Here is a 24,244-nt window from a genome sequence, read left to right on the forward strand (position 1 = left end):
TTATACTTATATACTTGTACATATTGAAAATTATTAAAACCTCATGTGTAATATTTGTCATCGATTATTTGATCGGTAGTCGTCGAGTTTGATTTTGATTTGATAGTAACTACCACAGAAAAGTATGTGTAATATGTACCAAGACTGATCATTATACTTATTGTAAAGACTCGTAATATTATATACTCAAGATAAAATATTAATAATTGGTGTACAATTAATTGTATACATTTTATAGATGAGTTAATATTTTTAATAGTTTTCTATTTTCTAATAAATATAAAATAATTATTGACAAAAATGATATATTATTATATATTGTATATAAAGACTGAAAAATAAATATTATAAAATTATAATAAATAATATTGTTATCAAACTTGCTAGCAAAAGGTACGATTTTGGTTGAAAAGGGAATCAACCTTTTTTAAATTTGGTCGAAAAATGAATTGAAAGAAAAGGGAAAGATAGGTAGGTACGTTTTTGCTCGTAAACGGCCATGCCCTTTTAAATGGTACTATGGCAGGTATTGAATTGTTTAGATGATTAACCTGTCACTTAACGTGATATTTATGATTTTAAATTTAATTATATATTAATGTTATACATTTCAAAAACTAAATTTAATATTACATAATGCACAATGCAATGTGCAATTGCATCAGGTATATTATTTTATAACTGCCTATGTTTTGCTAATCAATTGCACTTACCCCTGTAAATGTTTAATCTATTTACAAGATAATTGCCATTGAGTGCAATAAAATAAAATTTTTTTTACACATCATAGGATTGTCTACAGATTTAAGACTTTGTAGGTACGTTAATTTTATGCATATGCAACAATAACTGTGTTCATGGTAGCTAGGTAGGTACAAATCGGTACAATAACACCATAATTACCTACCCACGGCTACCACAGTATTTTGGTTTGTTTCTTATTTTTATTTAAAGTTGAGTATCTACTATAAGCGAGGTTAATTGTATTTATGTGGCCATGTATTGGTAGGTTGCGTGGGTACTTAATGACATGAAGAGTGCAGACGTTCAAGGAGGTAGGTAGGTAACAATTTCATTGAACATTTACACCCTCCGCCCACGTGATAAGCGTATAGAGGTATTCTCGTTCCTCATCTGTTTTTATTTGTATTTTCAACATATACATTATATTGTTTGCATAAGAGTTTGAGAGACACCTCCTCTACTTGAATAAATAATGATATTTCACGCGAAATACTATACATGGGTAATATTTGAAGAAACGTATTATATTTTGAATATTACTTGAATATTTTAAACATAAATTATCTAGCATAATATAATATAATCAGGCAATAAGTAGGTATATAAAATACGAATGTCAATCAAACGGGAATATGCATTTACATTATATGTACACCATACACTAGGCATAGTTCGGTACTAGTCACCAGGTATATAAATTAAACTTGGTAAATTAATCGTAAGCTTAATTTGTTTTCAATGTATAGAGATTAAGTTATTATTTTTATCTTTAGTCATTACATATTTTATAGTAGGTACTTATACTCATAGATGTGTTCACAATAAATTTATTGAAAATGTTTTCGTTTTAGTTTTTAGACTTAACTAGTACGTTTCACATGGGTGGCTGATGCTCTATTTATTATTATATATTACGTAGGTATACATAAATAAATAATATATATGCAGAATAATAGATAATAGATGAACTGCTTAACATAATAATATATTTTCTGTATTATTTGTAATATGTCATCACTAAAATCGATAAAACTATCATGTTACACAATTTCATTAGAAGTATCAAAAACCTATATAACATGACATAGCTAAAGTTTTTGAACTGATGATTTAATGGACCGAGTACAATTTTTATCAATGTACAAGTATAATATTAATACATTATTATATAAATATGATGAGTGACATGATAAATTAAAAGGCAAGTAACTAAATCAATAAATGATACTATGATTATTCAGTCTCAAGTCTATACAACCTCCACGGGTGTCCCCAGAATTTTTCTAGGGGAGGGGAAATTTTTTAATTTCTGAATACATTAGGTAGACCTATCTTTAGAAGCTTATTTCTCATTGAGAATTTTACCAATTGTTGTGGAAAAAACATTATCCTAGCCTCCAGGGGGGAGCAAGTCTTACCGTCTTGCCCCCCTTGGGGACGCCCATGCCCTCCCCCCAATACACAATAGGATTGATTTGAATATTGAAATTTTGTGTTTTCTGCGACGAACTCAAACTCAGTTTGTTATATTATTTAGACTTGCATGGTAAATGCAGTATATAATGTCACCTATTGATTTTATGACAAACTCTGAATTAATAACCAACCTATATTTATTTTAATCATTGTCTCTTGCTCGAATAAATAATATTTATTTAGTTTATACTTTTTCATACCATTAAAGATATCCTACCTACACATATAAATCTACATATATTGTGGTAGCCGGTAGGTAGGTAACTATTATGGCCTGTATAGGTTAGACACCCATGAATCATGATACTATATTATTATAATAACTATTAATAAGTAATAACGAACTATATTAATAATAGGTATTGATGATTTAATATAACAATAAAATAAGAGAAAAAAAAATTCAAGACTTATTTTGTATACCTACATAAAAAACGTAACAATAAATAATAATATTATTAAATAAATACGTATATAGTTTCATCAGCTTGTATTGAAACGTTTCCGCACGGTGAACATTTTACTTATCTGTTATCATAAATCGTAATATAACAATGGCATATTTGGTCAATGTTTTCTATTTGGTAACAATTAAGTCAACTAAAAATACGTATTTCTTATAAAGATTTAGGTACCTAAGTACTTATAAGTTATATTATGTATAAAACTTGTGATCTATGAAATATATAGAATTACAAGCTATACAGCATAATAGGTACCTTATCCAAAAACAATTTTTAACATTTTATTCCTACCGAAGGCTGGAAGTACAGATACATTTTATTCGCGAACAATGTCCAAACAAAATAATTTTAAGTTAGGTAATACAAATCGTGTTAGTCTTATTGCGATTGTTAGTATAATTGCAATATCTATTTGACAGTTTATTTACATAATATATGACACACTACGAATCTTGTTTTCTTGTTAAAATACGTCTTATAAATCCGTTAATATTGTTAAATAAAATTTAAGATGTTTTCTATAGAAAATAACTCACCGTTATAAATTTATAATCATCATACTATTATTGTTATATAATATATTATGTATATCTTATAATATATATTATGCGTAGTTAACAAGGTATTGACAGCTAATAAATTACACACTATACCATAAACAATATACAAACTTTACATACTTATGGTACCCTGTTTTTCATAAAAAATAACGTTTCGTTTTGATAAACGCTTACGAAGATTTGGATAACAGTATTCCGCACAAGAGAATACAATAAAACATAACTGAAGCATTAGGATTGATCGATACACAGTTGTTTTTCTCTTCTCTATTAGATGTGGACCCTGTAAACATAAAATTATAGATTATATGTTAATAAATAGGACATAAAAGTAATAATATTGATGGGGTTCGACCAATAATTTAGATAATATAATATTAAAAAAAAAAAAAAAAAAAATCAAAAATCAATATTCAAGAAAACAATAAGTATAGATTTTCATTCCATTCCGAATTCGTTCGAAACATCTTGTCGAACTCCCAAAATTATAGGTTGTTACGACCTATTTTAATAATCATCGTAGAATAAAAAGTTTTACGATAATACGTGATATTATATGCACTGCTGAATAATCGTGGCTAAGCTATAATGGTCGATTAAAAATAAAAAAAATTATAATTTGCATTTTGTACCTATATCAACGGATTGTCTCTATAAGACATGTTTGATGTGTTATTGTGTTACCTATATTTGATTTGAGGTTAGAATGATGACATGTTCACACAGTGAAAAATCAAAATATCATCATGGCCTAACTATAGAAAAGTATAAAACCGTTTGTTATAATGGCTTGTCTAAAGTATGAATATTTTACTATTGATAAAATTTATATAATTGTCTAAAAACTATAATACTGCTAAAATATTCCTAGTTATGAAGCAGTTTTTTGTTCATTCTAAATAGTTACTTCTTATTTGAATTAAATGAGTTCAAAATAAAACAATGATGATTTTGTACGTTCGAAAAAATTGTAAATGCATATAATATTATACACAAAAAAACGTTCAACAAACATTTGTGTGTACCTATAGTTGGCATTCGAACAGAATACACTAAAACTATACACTATACCCACCACGCTCTAAATAAATTTAATAGAATATAGGTACCTAGTACCTACCTATATTCCTTAAATCGTGTGTTATTTTGTTTTATGCTGACTGCAGATTGACGTTAAAATTAATAGTAATAGGTAATAGGTAGTAATAAAATTAATAGGTTGGTACTTATAATATATAAATTACTGTAGGTCAGTGCCGTAACTAGAAGTTGGTGAAATGGGCGGTTGTCAAGGGCGCAGCAAAGCAAAGGGGCGCATTGAGTTAAAACAAATTGGTTTTTTGTGTGGAATTTATTTTTCGTATAAATTGTTTAAAATTTTATTAAAATAAAATTTAAATGTGTAATGTACAAATATTATATATTGGATTGCGACTTGATGATGTTTGTTTATTAGTGTAATTTTATGCTATATAGGTATACCTAATGATTTATATTTTATTTTTGCGTGTATGAAACGTACAACAGCTATTATAACTTACCTATTAACTATAATAACTCAATCATTTAAAAAATATAGCAGTATTTTGATTAACACGTAATAATGTTATATAATAATATTATAAAAATTATATTCATAAAATGAAACGAAAATAAGCGCCAAAAAATAAAATTTAGTACTTGCTATTGATAATAAAAATTTACGGAGATGTTTTGGTATCGGATTTTGTTATCCTCTTAAACACTTGAGTTAATATGTTATTAAAAAAAATTAATTATATTTATTAAAATATTATGGTAAGTACTCGATACTCGGTATGGATAGTTATGAGCCCGTTTTATTGAAATAGGTAAGTACTTATTATACCTGTTATATGCTGCAGGCCGTTGTTTGAAGCCGTCACAGATGTTTGATAATTATTGTTCCAGTTTTTTCCTGGCAATTCTATTTGAAAAAAAAACATTCATGTGGGTATAAATATTATGGTATCAAATTATATTCGTTAGTTTAAGTATGACGTTACATCTAATAGTAACTTACTATAAACTTTGATAGTCCCGTCCGTTGCACCTAAAGAGTTTTTTGAAACACAATGGTATGTGCCAAAATGTTCTTCATTTATTTGATTTATAGTTAATCTCATTTCTGTCTTATAATTAATTTCTTTTAACGTTGTATCATAATTATCTCCTGCAATAGAACATTTTAAATGCATATTAATGTATTACGTAGGGCGTAGGTATACGTTGACTCAAATGGAAAATATCGATGTATACAATAATTTGGATAGATTACTTAAATATTTATACAAATAGATAATTAAAAATTACGTACACGTGTATAATATTATAGTTAGGTAAGAGCAAAATAAACTTTCGTTGGTTTGGTAATTATTATAAGCCCGTAATAATGAATTAGTTTCATTATATAGCAATATAGTGAATTAAAACGTAAATACCTTGTGTTAGTAAATTTCCGTTTTCTGATGACCAATAATTTATAGACTTTGGAAATGCTTCAACGTGACATTCTATAGACAATCGATCTCCCACAAAAGCACCGACTAGTTGATTTTGAATCCAGACCATGGGAGCGACTGAAAATATATCAGGAAAATTAATTGATTTGGGTCTATATAATATTTTATAGTTTTCGTAAATATTATAGATTATTTTTAAATGTTGTGGACGTACAGTGGACGATCAGAGTAATGCGCTTGCTGACTGTTGGTGGCACGCCATTGGAAGCAATGCAAAGATATGAACCCATGTGTTGTCTCGTCACACGGTGAAAGGTAAGCGTCGAACTATCCACTACTGCAACTGAAGAGAATCGAAGAAATTACTATGTAAGAATGCAACGTCTACTAGTTAGGTTCGACAATTAAATTTGTTTTATAGGTACATTATTAATTGTATAATACTGTACTATTTCTGTTATAATACCATTAAATCCTTATTTTTACCATAATTATATGTTACGAGCAATGTGGAATACCGGGTATTGCGGTTCTGCCGGGTAATGTAAACCTCGAATATACAAGCAAATAATTTATAATATTGATTATTTATTTTATTAAATTTTAACATTTTAAAACAATTTTGATAATAACCATAATTATATATTTTTTATGGAATAAAAAAAAAAAGTTAACTAATATTATTGTTTTATTTTTATTATGAATTTAATTCCATAGAATTTTATATATAAGAAACTTTGACATCTTTGAAATAATTTTTATAAACTTATTTTTATTACTGATCTATTTAAAAATATTGTAATTTTCCCATATGATCATACCAGAATGATAAAAGTAATAGCTATCCTGATAAAATTAGTAAACAATAAATGAACAATGATTAACATTTTCAACTAGTCAGTCGAGTTTTTGTATTTTATACGGCACTATACTTCCTAAGTGAATAGTAGTTATTAATTGACGTGGTTTGCTCTAATTGCCAGTATTTTTTAAAAACGGAATCTAAATTTTATGAATATAATTTAAAAGAATTTATTGAACTGAAAAAAATCAACAATACTTTTCTTAGTAAATCAAAATATTTTTAAATTATTTATCATTTAAAACAACCAAAGCTAGAGAAGAAAATAGATTCAAAATAAACGAAAAAATATGACGTGATGACAGTACCTACTAGGAGGAGCCGAAAAATTAATCATGCCAATAACTGCAGACGGTAATTGTGTAAAATGATACGACTATAGTTACATTTGTAGCGTATTATAAAATTCTACGTAATTGATTTCATAATAAAATACAATTTTTATAAATAAAAACAAAACACGCGTAATACGTTAAAATTTAATAAAATGAATCATCGATATTATACATTTTTAGTTTGTATTAGCGGTTCACATTGCCCATAATATATATACCTACACTGCTTCACTGCATATAACGTACATACCTAGCTAACGTACCTAGTTATAATGTGAATAATATGATTTACGCTTTGAGAATTATTACTAGTTTTTAAAATTTTAAATATTTATTCAACGTAAAATGTACGTTATAAATATTTATTTTAATTTCACATACCATGCATGTATTGTTAACAAAAATGTTAATGGGAATCGTTGTATTTAAATGACATTATAGTATATAATGTATATTTCATATTACCCTATTTTATTGCTCAAAGTTTTGATTGAAAAATTAATTTGTGTTCTTCCGATGTTTAAATGTTGACAGCATTTCAATAAAACTAAAATATTGATTTAGGGCTATTATTTTATTACTCGAAAGTAATGTGACATTACTCGGTATAGATTCAATTCTGATTTGTCCATTAGTAAAAACAAATATGCAAATAATATGCGGACAATATTCGTTTTATTTATGATACAGACAATTAAATTAATTTAATTTCCAATTGTTCAGTTATGTTTGACCTTAGTAGGTAAGTATTTATAGTTCTGGCATATAGTTATTGTAAAAATCATAAAAATACTACAATTTTAATATAAAATATTAATAATATAATGTATAAAATTTAAAACTCGATGATGAATTTAGATTGTATGTGCATATAATACATATTCGTATTACCTATGTAGGTAATAAAACTTGTGAATTTACCTTTGAAATAATATTTTTTGTATTTATACTATTTTATTGGTATATAGTTACACCGTTACATTATAGGTATAATAAAATGCGATAAATCGGATATGTTTTTGTGGCATGAAAATTAAATAATCACGATTTATGAAGAGGTTGTATAATTGCACGTATTATGGTGTAATATAAAACATTATATTATATATATATAAAAAAAAAAATTGAGACCTATTATCATGATTTTTTTTATTATTACAACTTCTAAGCTATATAATTGCTATTTCTAAATAGTAAAGAAAGATATTCAAGTATATAAAATGAACTTAATAATTAATTAATGTTGAATTACGCATTTTATATACATATAATTATTTTCAAAAAATCAGAAATTAAACATGTTTAAATTTTTATGAGTTGATAATACTATATCCTAATAGTTTAAATTTTAATATACGTCATGTGAACTCTAATAAACATGCACTGCATGTTAAATTAAATTTTTAATTCTATTTAATAACTTTTATATATCAATTTTTGAATATAAATCTTATAGTTACATAACTAGGAAGTACACTAGTTCTACACAATAGTCTTAATTTACCAGTTAATGTGTTAGAAATCACGATGTTATGATTGTCTTCTCTTCGCCATGTTATCGTTGGACTTGGGTATCCTGTAGCAGCACATTGTAACGTCACGTTACTACCTTCGTGCACTACCATGTCTGAACTAGTTGGGTAGTCTAGAATATCTGGAGGCACTAAAAAAGTAAATTCGATTTGTAAAAATATTTATTTATTTTTTAATGAAATGGCAGTGTTTCCTAAACTATACCATAGGAGCCTAATATTAAGTATAATACACTCTTATACAATAGTGTAATGTTAAAATTTAAATAACTAGTAATTCATAGACATTTTTACGTAAATAAGAGTTAATATTATTAGATGTAATTTCATGAATAATAAATATGTATCGATTGCATTGTATTTATAAATATTTTAAGTTTGATTGATTATATGTATAGTGTAGGTCATTATTTTCTTATGTAACAGATTACAGATATATTACCACCATGGTCCTATATACCTGTTTTTATACTACCAAAAGATAAACAGTAAATACTAGATACATTGAGTAATGTATAAATAAATTGTATATGAGTGGAAAGGGGGGGGGATATCTAACTTATCTATAGAAAAAAAATTGTTTTAAGATATTTAAAATACCATAAATCAAAATAAAAATTGAAAAAATTTTTTAACCTATGAAAACCTATCTGCTGTATAGTAGACGTTGAGTTGTAATGGATGTTTTAAATTTAATGATATATCATTGTATACGAAAAATGATTCTAAGCGGAGACGGCCTATCAACCAATATTGATATTAGTACATTTTATTTTTTTTGTTGATATTTTTACTTCAGTAATTAATTTTATAATTATACAATTATAGTAGGTTGTTTTAATTTTTGGCGAAAAAACTGTATTCATTATATTATTATTTAAGTAGATTGATAGCCCATACATCACTACATATGTATATTTTAAACCATACTGATATAATATTATTGTATTTATTTGCTTATAAATAATTTTAAACCAGTCAAAATTAACCATATATAGAAAACAATAATATAAAACCTTGATGAAAATTTTAAGATTCTATAGTTATATGCGTTTTTTCAATTATAAAAATAAAAATATTAAATTTAGTCAAGAACTGGTTTAGTGTAAAAATATCCATTTTTCTTAAATTAAATTTTTTTTAATTGTTTTTCCTGATTATCAAGAAAAGTATTTAGAATTTTTTAATTTCAAAAAATATCAACGAGATCTAATTTGATACCAGAAACCACCTTTAAAGTTGAAAACCGGAGCAATTTTACTGTCCTGAAGGGTAATGACATATATATAAAACACATATTTATATTATATAATATATATGTATCATTGTAAAATCAATATACTTATCGCTCAGCTTAGAATCTAAAAAGTCATTAGTGTATTATAAAATAATTTTAAGTTAAAATCAAACCCTGCAAATTCTAATGCTTATAGTTACGCCTATTATACATGTTTATATAATTTTGTTACCTATGGATTGTGTAATAAACCTATTTATACTCAAATGCATTTAATTTAAAAATGTTTTACTTAAACACTTAACTATATTATAAATCATTATATTTTATTATTTGTCAATTATTCGTTTATTGCTTACTTTATCAGCAGCAATAGGAATGTATTGCGTTTTTTTTTGTTTTTACTCTAACATCGTATGGACCCGGATAATAACAATTGATAGTGAGATTTAGTGTTAGATTTATTATCTATTCTTATGTAGATATATTATAATATATTGCCAATGTACAACACTGTATTTGTAATAGTTAAGTCTTAGTACTCGTGTCTCGTATATGAGATTCGTATGTTATATTGTATATATGAAATAACTACATATTTTTATTAGGAATATTAACAACAGTATAATATTTTTAATTTAATTTAATTTAAATAAATTTATTAAATTAAATTTAATGTGATTTAAAGCTCACATCTCTTATTGGATATGCCCATGATTACATTGGATTGACATAGCACAATACAATTAAAAAATGTTTGATCATTGCAGTTATCTGCTGATAAAATAATCTTAGAACTTGCCTAATTAAACCATAGGTGTATAATTAATTCTATGTATTATAGGTCTATGAATAACGATATTTTATAAAACGTAAGCATACACTTAATTTACCCCAATATTATATAGGTATTTATTCAATAATATTGTTAATAAGCGTGTATGATGTGTTTTAATACTATATTATTATGTTAATACTATTATATAATCGCATTATTTAGAAGGTTAATAAATTAAATGACATTTTATTCGTTTTTTTTTTTTTTTTATTGCGGTCAGTTAATATAAGTACGAGTATAATTAGAATTGCGTATTAATAATAAATAACATCCGAAACTCAACAGTTAATAACTAGGTAGGAAAACACTTGCTATCACGATTCACGATGTACAGAAAAATAAATCAAGAATAATTAACGCATATAATTGGTCCTGGGAATTACCTTTGGGTTGTATAGGAGTTTCTTGTAATGACTTTGGGTTTCAAATGGAAAAATCTTAAGTAAACACTATACATGACGTGTCATGTGGTGTGCATATTATATTCACAATGTCATGGAACTGTATAGTTATAAATGCATAACCATGGAAATATAACGATGTGACGTTTTACGCTTATAAATATCTATAGTAGCTACATGACGTTAGGATGGGTTTCAAAGATTTAATAATTTGTAGGTAATAATGAAATAACAAAAATGTCAAGCGTCGCAGCTTTGCATTAATCCGATAATAATAATTATTATCCTTGTTCTAAATTACATTTTAGATTAGATTTTAACGCCATAATTTGTTAATTGTATGATTTTATTGAAGAATTTTCTACAGTTTGATATATACAATCACTTGCATACTTTATAGTGATAGTCAAACAAATAACAATTTATCCTATATACCTATTATAGGTATGTACCATCTCAAAATGCGACTTCAGAAATTTTACTCAATATTAAAATATTGTTGATATATAGTTTGTTATTAATTACCTACTATTCACAAAGTATAAAATAAATTTAAAAAATATATTTTTTTAAGTTTACCTTAGTACTTTAATATTGTATATTTTATTGTAAGGATGTATAATAACATCAATAACTAATGAGCAGCCACTCAAATGGGCCGTAAATCATAATGTACGATTTGGAGATGTACGTCCCACATGTGTTTCTGTACTCTAAGTAATTTTTGCAATCTCTAAAATGTATTCTAACTTATGCCACTGGGAGTCTTCTATAGTGTTAAATTGCCAATATCCTATATAGACGGAGTCGCCTGGGAAGGATACATTAAATTGATATGAGAATATAATGTACAGAGATGAAAATTATACTTTGGGTCTTAATATTTTTTAATTATATAATATACTACCAAATTTATCGTATGTAATACTTAAGACGCCAAAATTTATTTAGGATCAATTTTATTGGAAAGGGGGGGGGGGTAAGATTTTAAATACATGAATTAAAAATACAGAATTATATTATTATTTTAATGATAACATTATACAGTACAAAATAAAATTTTCAAGGGGGGGAAGAGAGTTGAATCTTTAACCCTCCTGTATAGGTAAAACAGATAGGTTGTACTTAAAAATCTACACATATATAATTTATGTGATCATTTTATAAGTCTATTATAAGTGTTAAGAATAATAATTATAGTGATAAAAAATAGTTTTTAAACGTAAAACGTATTTGATGAATCTTACCTACTACATCAAGATACGCGATTTGATTCTTCATGGGGTCCGTGTTTATCTGGCACATATAAAATCCGCGGTCGGTCTGTCGTACGTTTCTGATGTGTAATCTCCACACTCTGCGGTCTGTGTGCGTTACTTCCATCCGGTCATTTTTCGTCACTACGAGCGTTTGAATGGACAATATCGTCTGAGTGTCCACTCTCAACCAAGCAACCTGTATGCAGTATAAAAATATATATCGTTATAGTAAAAATCTATAGCTTTAAGTATACATAATAATTACAATTTTATTTTTGGGAAGCCCCCCCCCCCTTGGCTTGAATCTCGGTGGCTTTTTCAAATATCTTACTCGAACTTTTGTCAAAAAATATTCTCTTATGAATTACTTGTATTAGATATTAAAATGTACAAAGCAAGTAAATATAGGTACTTCAATAGAAAACCATGAAGACTTAATATTATAACATTATCATAGTAAAGTTTAATGCGAATAAATGATAACTAATAATTTAGTACAAAAATTAACTAATTGTTAAGATATAACAATTCGTAATTTAACTCTCTTTTTGATTAAAGCGAACCCATTTCGAGTATTAATTTACACAACTACTAAAAAATATCATTTTCAACGCTTAGTATAGCAGTAGAAACGTTTTCGGTTCCATATGTTTACAATTATTTTTGGGTAGATAATAAGTCCCCAAAGTCTCCACCCCCAATTCGCACCCGGACATGTGTATATATCTATAGGTATATTATAAAATGTTGTCGGTCTACGGGGCAATCGTTCGCGTGCAAAACGTTCGTTCTATAAATATTGCCACATACATATAATGACTACAATCACATTTACATTAATATGTATATATAGTATGCCACGTGTATAAATGTATACAGAATAGTACAACTATTAAGTATTATATTATGTATAAATACACGTTGCAGTGTAAACCGTATACACCTACATTATTATACTCGGTGTCGCCGGGTATATCAACATTCAACATCCATTATAAGCGTGAAATAATTATTATATTGCACGCAAAACTTCTCGTATAAGTATTGTAAGCAGACATAACAATTATAATTAGTATTGGATTTCAATAATTGACATAACTATCACAGCAACAGACTCTATATTATCATATAATATATATATACATATACAGTATACACCACACACACTTCATACAGCGACCGCAGAGATTTCGTTCAAGAAGTAAACGTTTGTGCTCCGTCGACTAGCACTTATATGCCTCTTCTGGTATTATATTATATGTCGTGTGCACTGAAAACACACGATTGTATCATCGGTAATAAATTATAATTGTGCTGAGAAAAATTATTTACAACTCGAATAAAAAAAAAAAAATAAATAAAAATTCCCGCAAATATCCGCTCAGTGTAATTTTACATACCCACGCCGTTTTATATATTTTTATTCAATATTCCAACTTACAGAGACCACTGAGTATCTAAACCTCTTACGTAAGTCGTAAATGGTTATGGATATAATATATCGTGTATTCGTGTATATGCATCGTGATCGTGCAATGCGCATGCTGGTAAGTATTAAATTTGATCACCGATTTATTATTTATCACCATAGAGAAATACGTTATTTATCGTTTATCTTTTTTATGTCGGATGTCAAAGAAAGTGTATTGAAATTCCTGGAATTAAAATACAGGTAGCAAATGTGTATGTAGTTTATAGGTACGTTACCGTTGTACAAGATTCTTTTTATTTTTAAAATTTGCTTTTAGTCTAAAAATTTAAATTGCTCTCGATATTTCAAGACCACTTTGTATAATTGAATTCTTGTTGTCTTTTAACTTGTTATACACAATTTAAAATAGTTTTCGATCTACGTATAAGTATAAAACGTTTTTTAAATAAATTCAAATGAACATTGTAAAATTCATTATCTGATCGAAGAACGGAAAAAATGAATACCAAAGTAAATTCAATAACCCGGTTTATATATACCTAGTAACAAAATCAGTGATGGCGTTTTTAAAATTTCTTAAGGGAGGAGATATGACTTAAGTTGTCTGTGCTCAACGTTCCTATGGATTACTTATGGATAAAGTGGTAAATGAAAAAAAACCACAACTTTAATTATACAAACATATAAGTTTATAAAAAAAAATAAAGGTGGCAAAGGGGAGAGACATATATCTCCCCAATCTATCCTGTAAATACGCCACTGAATAATATATTTGCTTACAGTTTTTAAGAAATACTAAACAGCTAAAACAGTGACTGCGTGGACAACGAAAACGTTCAAAATAGTCTATTATAAGTTGTTTTAATGCAAAGTATTTACTTTTTGATTGTAAAGGTAAATCCACAAAAAAAATGTATATATATAAATGTTTGATTTGATATTAAATTTAACAAAATTATAAAACACATTATTTTACCATAAATTTAACAAATAATACGCGTATTGTACTACAGACATGAAATATTCACATTTGACCCGAGTGATAACAATAGTAATTATCAAAAAAAAAAAAAAAATAAAAATTGTAATCCTTTATATAATTAGATATCATAGCAGTTTGTCTTCCATATTATAAATTATTATTATATAAGTAGTGTACCACGACGACACTGGGGAACCGAACATTTTAAAATTAAAGATCTTAGTAATTTTTGGGGAACAACACGGTAGGTCACTCGGGTAATTAGGCGTGCTAGAATTTATATATGTACCCCCGCGTCAGAGTCCCGCGAGTACAATAGATAGTGGTTTGCGTGGATACCACCGGCCGTATCCCCTATTATTATTTTCCGCAAACTCTTCACTTCTTCCACCCAAAAAATATGTACGGAAAAAAAAAAACAAAAAACAGCGGACACACAGACCCCCGTAAAATGGAATAATAATAATAATAATATTATAAACTATGCAGACCTATTCGTGCGCGTCTCCCGCAGGATTTATACACGAATAACTGCGACAACAATGCACGAGTGGTGTGATTTAGTGAAATCCGATAGGACCGAAATCGTGTGTATTATAACGATGGTCAATTAACGTTTAAGGGATGTACGATAATAATTGAATAATTATATATTATAATGATGCGGGGGGGGGGGGGGAGGGAAACCTACATCATAATGGAGTAGAAAAATAGGCTGTGACATTTGGTGCAGTTCGATTGACATTTTCTCCGTCTAAAATGTCACGACGAGGCGTCGAACAATGGCAGTATAAGGCGGACTTACTTGAGATTGCGACGGGCGCTAATTGCTCTGGCCGCGGCGGCGTCTATACGGAGTCCTTAATATTCTTATACCTACGTCATTTTTCACACTTATAATATGATGACACGAGAATTGAATGTGCGGTTTACCACATAAAGAAAAACGAGCGAATATTATTTAAACATACGTACAATTCGTCGAAACGACAAAAAAGTATAATTTTCTTGATCAAGAAGAGTAAGTTAGCGGAATCTATAAGCAGAAAATTAATACCCATTTCATCGATTTAAAATAATACAATGTTAATAAAAGAATGATGATAAAACATTTTTTCCAAATGGTTATTCATGTGTTTTGTTTTAATATTTACGTATTTAACAAAATTGTTTTTAATTTTTTGTGTAAGGTATATTAATTTTTCAATATTTTATAATTTTTACCAAAAAGTATAGAGAAAATATTTTTATACTTTTTTTATACTTTTATTTTATAGTAAAATATACCTACTACGATTGCAATGATATGTAATTATATAGCCATTAATATTATAGCCATTTCGGGATACATAATATTCAAGCGGTATACCTACACGCGTTCTACACTGTAATCGAATTTAAACTGTTATTATTACCATTTGTTTGTATTATTTTAAGGGTCGACTTGGATGAATTGAAAATTTACCTTTCTATGTGTATACAGTAACTAATGTTTAACCAGTAAAGTATTTTTCATGTACAAGGTTGAAACCATAGAAATAGAATAAATATCAAGAAACAAAAGTATATAATTTAAAATAAAATTAAAACTAAAATATAAATAATTATTCGTAAGCTATAATGGTTATACAAAAATTAATTAAAAAATAAATCGAAGATTAACTTAAAAATTGTATTAAGTGTCCGAATAATAATTTAATACAATATACATATTATATGATAATTATACTTTATTAAGTATTAATGTTTATATTTGTTTATTTATTTTTAATTAATAATAAGAGTAGGTAAGCTATAAAAGTACAAATAAAGACGAAATATTTAATGAGATTACTTTTAGATTCTGCACGGAAATGAAAAAGCTATTCTACTGGTTATTTGCAATAATATATTATTTTCCACAAAACACTTTTTGGGGCAATACAATTACTTTAAAGACATAATATGGATACCGATATAAAAATAGAAACTTGTAGATACCACAAACGTAGGATATATTTGAATGTAATGGATTTTTTTGTAATTTCGAAGAACCCAGAATTTTTAGAAAAAACTTGCATAAAACTGCGAATCATAGGAATATTATTCAAAATTTTTTTTATAAAAATAATATGCATAACTAATAAATATTTGATTAAGTAGGTTGTAGATAAAATGAAATGTAATAGATTTTGTTGTTTATTCTACGAAAAAAAAACAATCAAAATTATAATAAAGAGCCAACAGGATTTCTTAAAAAAAATATTTACGGTATTATTTTGATTATAAATTAAAATGATAAAATGTCAATTGAGTATTTAAATTTCTACTGCAGGTTATTTAACTAACTTTTTAAGCTTTAAAAGTTTTTAAAAAGAAATTAAATTTTAAGTTTAAATTTTTTTCTTAAGCTAAAATAAAACTACCTATGGCTAATAATTTATTATTTTATGTTTAGATTCTTTTTTATATTGCAATCATCATAGATTCTTGATTTAAGTATTTAACACAATATACGCTATATAATATAATACGGTAAAAAAATTAATACAGATTCAAAAGTATATTATTTTATTTATTTATTTTAGCGTGTTATATTTTAAATAGTTAAGTATTACTATTTGAGTGAACGTTTACACTTTAAACATAATAATTATAATTTAGAAATTGTTATTATATAATATTAAATGGATAAATTAATTTAAAACTCAATTGATATTAAAATCATTATTATAAAAAAAATATCTTTAAATATAATAATATTTTCATACTGATTTTTCCAAACAATAATTTTAGATTCATATTGTTTGTTCCCAATTATTTCAGAAAAAAAAATTAATTTCGACCCTTCTAATCAAACAGTACATCGGTACATACTACAGACTATTATGTTTATATACATACTAATAATATTTGGTCTCTATGGAGTTGTTCTCATTTATTATTGAAATACAAATATTTAATTCAATATTAACGTTTGGATCTCTACATGTTTACACTTCGTTGTTCTCATTTTCTATATTGTTATTATATTTTGTCAATCAGAGCTGTGTACTCTTGTCTCTTTGTAATCCTATTCATATCCAACCCTTCTAAATGCAGAGTTTTTTTTTACGAAGTTACTCATTTATAGTATTTTTTCATACAAATGTCTTTATTACAGGAAATAATTAAATGCTGTACTAAAAACTTACGTGGTAATGAAATGAATTTTAGCTTTGTTTTACGATCTTCATTGTTTGACCCTAGATATTAGATAAAGTTTTTTACTACATTGTTAAGAATGAAAAATTAGTTAAAATAAGTAACAATTACATTATTTTTATATAATTTTAGGAGGGTACAAATAAAATGATTTTTATAAGATTCAAATTTTTAACGTTTGTCCATTTCCTTAGTTAGGTATGTAAAATATTAAAAATTAAATAAATAAAAAAAAAAGAACATGATACTAATATTATTATGCAGATACTTACATTTAGACTTTCAAACAGTAGTAAAATTAAAATGAACAGGTATATTACGCTGCAATAAAAAAAATCATATAATATCTAGTTGAATATATAGTACCTAGTGTATAATATTATAAGTTAGGGCTCAGATTTGGAAAAAAATAAAATAACGATTTCCCAAACATTTATTTTTTTTAATATATAAGGAATGACTAAACAACACTGTATATAATCCATGGACATCAATGTAATGTATTTATCTTTGGACTTAAACACAACACACATTTTCATCTGTTTTTCTATGTGACTTGTTTAAAGATTTCAGTTTTTTTAATTTACAATAGAAACACAAAGTTTAATCCCTTAATTTTTTGTTTTCTATACCATTTTTAGTTTACTTGTTGGCTTTTTGAAAAGCAACATAAAACAAACAACAAGAGACAAGGACACATTTTGTCTTTATGAACTCCGGACAGAAGACAAAAAACTAATGTTCTTTTGTATAAGATATTAGAATATAACTAATACATTACTATACTACTTCTTTAATAGCTTCATATAATTAATAGATTAGTAACTAGTAGGTAATAAATATATTATTACCTAATTTATACGTATTAATATTGTTTTGTTTACTTTATCCATTTTTTTTGTGTATGATATGGATAACATCAAACGTTTTAATACAATTTCTGAGTATCAAACTTAAAAATTGATTTATATTAGTACCTACTTTAAATATTTATTTTGTTGTATTAAATAGTTTAGTAATTTAGTGATATTTGGATAAGAAAATATGTTTAACTATAGAATTTTAGAATAAAATAGCCGGAAAGGATACATAGCCCCAACCGGGTAATGGTCACTCGTCACGCTTCACTGACCTCAGCGCAGACTAGTGGTGTATTATTATTATAAATTTGAAAACAATGATAAATCATCGTAGGTACTCATAAAATGGTTCTGAGCGAAGCGAAGTTAAGGTCACACGATGCACATGCTTATATTATTTTATTAGTATTTGCAGTAATGCAGTTTTTCTTTACACTTAGGAAAACTACTAAGGAAATCAAAAATTACCTTAATATATTATAAACTATCAATGTTGATAAAACTAATACAAGTGATATTGCCCACTACTATCACTTGAAAGTTTCGAATTTTCGGTAAAGTTTTTATTTTAACTAGAAAATAATTGTCTTAAATAAACAGTTTAATAGTCATTTTTAAGACAATCTTTACTTCAGTAAGTCTGTAATAAGTGCATAATTTATGTAAAAACTATTTTTAGCAAGTATATTAATTTACAAAATTGCCTCATTAAAATATTTTAATATTATGAATATTATACATTTAATCCATTAAGTAGATTCACAAATTGTTTTACGTTCATGTATTTAGCTATATCTACGTAGATTAATTTATCTCGCTAATATTAATAAAATATAAATGTATAATGTATAGGTACCTACAATTGATTTTCTAATTACCTCTTAAACTGAATCAAAGTACGTGAGAAAATAAAAGCAGTTTTTTTTTTAATGATCGTCCCAAGAGATAGACAAACTTTAGCATCTAACAACGGGTTCACGTGAGGTAATTCACAATCATATAAAGTTGAGTTTTATACGAAGTTAGAACCATCCACCAAAACTTACAACCGTGTACATGTACCGTAGAGTTCAACGAGTTTCAAGCATTAGATAAAACAAAATAATACTCCTTTGAGCAGCTGAATGAATCGAATAGATTTTTAGTTTAAAGACAAAGAGTCACGAAATTGCATTATTTAATATATTACAGTGTTACAAAATAATATCCGCTTAAGTATTGATATTAAAATGAGCGGGTTATATTATGGGTTAATGGGTGACCACGATAATATGATAGATATTTATAATAAATTACCCTAAAGTCAAAACCATCGAAATTTTCGAAAAAGTCAAGTTTAAGTGATAGGTATCGGTAAACATTTTTATATAGATAAAAGCTTATAGATAATACACCGAATTAATACAATGCGATAGATACATGCTATTGTTTATATTTTACTTTTCTAACATGTCTTAAATTTCAAGTAAAATATTTATTTCAAAGATAGCAAAAATTAAAATAATTTTAAAAGAGTCTGATACGTACATATAGAAAACAAACTGTAATATTATATTTGTAATTTTAAATATAAACAAAATAGATATTGAATAAAACATTTCAAAGAGCTGAGTAATTATTATTGTTTAATTAAAATGTAATTTATATAATTATATGTTTTGATTTTCTTGCTTTAAACAACTTTTAATAGTTACTAAGCAAACTAATTTACTGTGTTCTTAAACTTTTTACACGCATATGCGGATAGTGTAAACATAATTTATGAATACCTAAGATTAACCTAATCATAACGCTTGAATAACCCCTTTTCAGAAATAAAAACTTCGTAGAGAACTATGAATACATGGAACCCGCATATTTTTGTATACCTGCGAAAAATTCGACCTCAATACAGTATACTATTTTACAACGCAAAATAAACTAGCTATAATGATTTCTTTGTTTATAAAATTAGGATAGATTATATTGAATTTTATAAATTATAATATTTTATAGTTTTAAATGTACGCATAATATGTATTATTTGTTATTAAATTATTTAACAATTTAGCATGTTAATGCATATAATAATATGTTCATTTAAATTTTAAACTATATATTTTTTAAGTTCATCATATTTGTTAGTTTTTAATTTAAATTTATTATTTATTTATTCAGTCATAGTTCATAATTATTAATATATGATGTGGGGATACCTAATTACCATTTTTAACTAGAGAAATTACAATACATGTATATAACAATGTATATTGTAGTCAATGTACAATTATTGTACATTATTTGAATAATAAATAAGTAATAATAATAATTGATATTATATTCAAAATATTAAAGCCATTATTATTTAACATACCTCAATATATTTTTTATGTATAAAAAAAAGGTTTTACTCACAGTACTATTCCTAATTTTTTATTATATCATCAAACACTCTAAACAGAACGTTATATTTAATTTAACTATTGCTTTCATTTCATACAAGATACAAAATATAGGTAGTGGTCAGTAACAGTCCTTCGCTTTTATAAAAAAAATACATATTTATGAAAAAAATAAAATTAACATTATTTGTCTTACACTTTACATTAGTATAATAAACTATAATAAACACGTAGGTATAAAGTAAAACTAAGGGTAATCTGTTTATTTCTTTCAACTAATGCTATTGACTGCCAAAAGAACATTAAACGTACTTTTTTTCTCTTTACATTTTTTCTCAGAGAACATAATAATGTTCTAGGTTACTGCAGTGTAACTATTAAACTGTTTAATACTGACGACTGACGAGTACCTTTATGGATAACGGTAATGACAATTTTTTTTACTAGGTACTCTGTAATAATTCCTTAATCTCTTAAGGAGATAGAGAGAATAAAATTGAATCCACGTACCTATATAAATTACATTTTAATTGCGTGTTACGCTAATTTGATCTAATATTAATATTATATACGTCGAATTTTAATATTTAGAAGTCAATTTCTATGAAAAAATATTTACTGATATGTATAATAAAAAATTCAATTAATGTGATGTCAGATGTACATATTGTATGTTTATTTATAGGTAGGTATTTTATAAATAAATATTTGTAGTTTTGAAATTGTTGCATAATAATACACTTATAATTTAAAGTAAGTATTATTACTTATTAGTAAACATTTAAATTTTTAATATATTTTTTGTTTTTGAGCTTATACATAATTTAAAAAATAAACTAATATGTTTTAATTTAATATTTCAGGGTAGTATAATTTGATGAAGAATTATCGATTTTTGAACCAAAGCTTTATAATATTTATAAGCATTTTACATTAAAAAAGTGAAATTCTAAATATTAACCACCCTACACTCATCATTATCAAACCATCAACACTTCTTATTCTCCATGATTTTGCATTAGACTGTAGTAAGTAATACATTATAAAATATATTGGTTTAAAAGTAAATATTTTTTTTATCAATATTTTTACTACTTACCTAAATTATTCTGCTTAAAAAATGAATTTTAAAGTATAAGTTTACGATAAAAAAAATATTTGATTTAAATCTGTTGTATACTTGTATATAAATGTTAATAGTAATGAATATAAATCGTGAAATATTAAAGCTGTATGGTCATAATAGTATATTATATGACAAAAGTGAATACGATTTATAGACGTATTTTCATAAATTGTATACATAGTTATAATAACATTTCAACTTATGGTTTCTAAACATTTTATTTTTATTTTAAGAATCTGAAATACTCTAATTTTATAAATTCAAATAATTTTCTCTAAAAGTTGCGCTTTTTGTGACATATATATTATAGCTACAACAAATAAACTGTCGAATAGATTAATATTATAAGTTTAAACTGTACCTACTCATATATGTATAAACAACGCATAAATAAACATTGAAAATCAAAAGTATTGGCAAAAATAAAATGTTTACATAAAGATGTAACTAATAAACTATATTATATTGAATTAATAAAAAGTAATAATACTTGAATATGATGAGCGAATATTTACAAATAGTTTATGTAATAATAAATGTATAGGTTGCAATTTTGATAAATTCTAGTAAAAAAATGAATTCAGTCGATTAAAGTAGTTTAAGTGTTCAATTGATGAAATAAATGTGATAAATTGAATCGTAAAATGTGATTAAATTAAAAAATGTAATACATTGTGTGAATGCATTTTAAATCTAATTCAACAAAATTAATTAATCAATGAATTTGATATAAATGGTTTTTAGCTTTCGTTTAATTACGAACAATCGGAAGTATAGTAGTAGGTACGGTAGTATTCTCATTCGCTGTTCGTCCACTGAATACTTCAGATACACGAGTCCTGCCGTTTCAAACGTATATTACATATATTATAAGAGACGTAAATGTGTTTTATTTTTTCATACAAAATGTATAATAATCTTGCAAAGTAATCGAATGAATATCTTATTAAATAATATAGATAAAGTTAATAAAGATCAATTTGTGTCTAGAGTACAACAAATATCAATCAAGTTACCGATCGACCTAAGAAACTCCTGTCGAGTAATGTTTTAAATAATTGTTGATATAATATACCTATATAATCATTAAATTGTAATTTATTAAAAAAAATCATTTCATATATAGTGAAAATAACTATTCTTAGGTATATATCAAAATAATTTATACCTAAATTGGTGTGGTATTTTTTTTTTTAAATTTGCATTTATATTATTAAAGTAGGCAATAATATTGATAATAATAAAAATTATAATATCGTAAGTTTTATGAACTTACCTTGTATGTCGACAGCGATTCTACGACGCATTCGAGGATCGCGTCTCGACCGACAGTTACTGTTAAATTATCCATACGGTCGCTGAATTTTGGCGTATCACTGAATAGTATTTCTGTAAATACAATAATCGTTGTAATTAGTCGTGATCATTAATAATTCTTTGTTTAGATGGGTTTTGACAGAGACGTGAACGTGAGTTGGATAGGTACTTAAAGAAAAATGTGATGTCTATTCCCTACAACTATATTTATACGTTATTATTCCTAAACGATGTTCTTGATTATTAATTGATCTATATACTTAGTACCACTGGTAGTAATCGATGACACATTTCGTTTACAGTATTATACTACCATCTACCCCAACCCACCGGAGATTTATTCTATCACAAAAATTGTAGATAATAATATAATACATCATCTTTTTCAACTGAAACTTTATATTTACAACTATTTATAAGAAGATTGAGGCATGGTGGTGGTTCGAAGCCTGGATTTTACCAATTTCAAACCCGAAGTGTACAATGATAATAATATACCCTATATTCAATCACCTATACACTTAAACTACCTATTATATTTGCCACAGGATCGGTGCTAATGCGCTAGTGCAGCCTATAACGAACTGAAAAAAATATTGACTACAAATTATACTGTGTATATGAGTAAATTGTTTTTACTTGGCGAAATAGCAATAGCTGAAAATGTTTTACGCGAGTCTGTAAACCGTGGTAACTTTATGCTCACCCTTTGAATTTCTGAAAAGTTCAACACAGTATATACTTGAACACGAAAAAATGTAACGTAGGCATCAAC

At 26.0% G+C, this 24,244-nt stretch overlaps 1 protein-coding gene across 2 annotated transcripts in view; it reads right to left on the bottom strand.

The window, feature by feature from the left end:
- Positions 1 to 2,546: 2,546 nt before the first annotated feature.
- The window catches only part of LOC114123872 (lachesin-like), a 32,583-nt gene continuing 10,885 nt past the window's right edge, over positions 2,547 to 24,244 (bottom strand). For both annotated transcript variants that reach the window (XM_050198787.1, XM_050198786.1), the window contains 8 exons: positions 23,429 to 23,541; positions 12,177 to 12,384; positions 8,426 to 8,584; positions 5,939 to 6,067; positions 5,704 to 5,841; positions 5,286 to 5,435; positions 5,112 to 5,189; positions 2,547 to 3,527 (listed from right to left, as the gene is read on the bottom strand). In XM_050198787.1, coding sequence (XP_050054744.1) covers positions 3,415 to 3,527; positions 5,112 to 5,189; positions 5,286 to 5,435; positions 5,704 to 5,841; positions 5,939 to 6,067; positions 8,426 to 8,584; positions 12,177 to 12,384; positions 23,429 to 23,541 — 1,088 coding nt within the window. In that variant the 3' untranslated portion in view covers positions 2,547 to 3,414. The remainder of the gene's footprint in view (positions 3,528 to 5,111; positions 5,190 to 5,285; positions 5,436 to 5,703; positions 5,842 to 5,938; positions 6,068 to 8,425; positions 8,585 to 12,176; positions 12,385 to 23,428; positions 23,542 to 24,244) is intronic.

Source organism: Aphis gossypii, chromosome 1 (assembly GCF_020184175.1).
Source record: "Aphis gossypii isolate Hap1 chromosome 1, ASM2018417v2, whole genome shotgun sequence".
Lineage (NCBI taxonomy): Eukaryota > Metazoa > Arthropoda > Insecta > Hemiptera > Aphididae > Aphis > Aphis gossypii.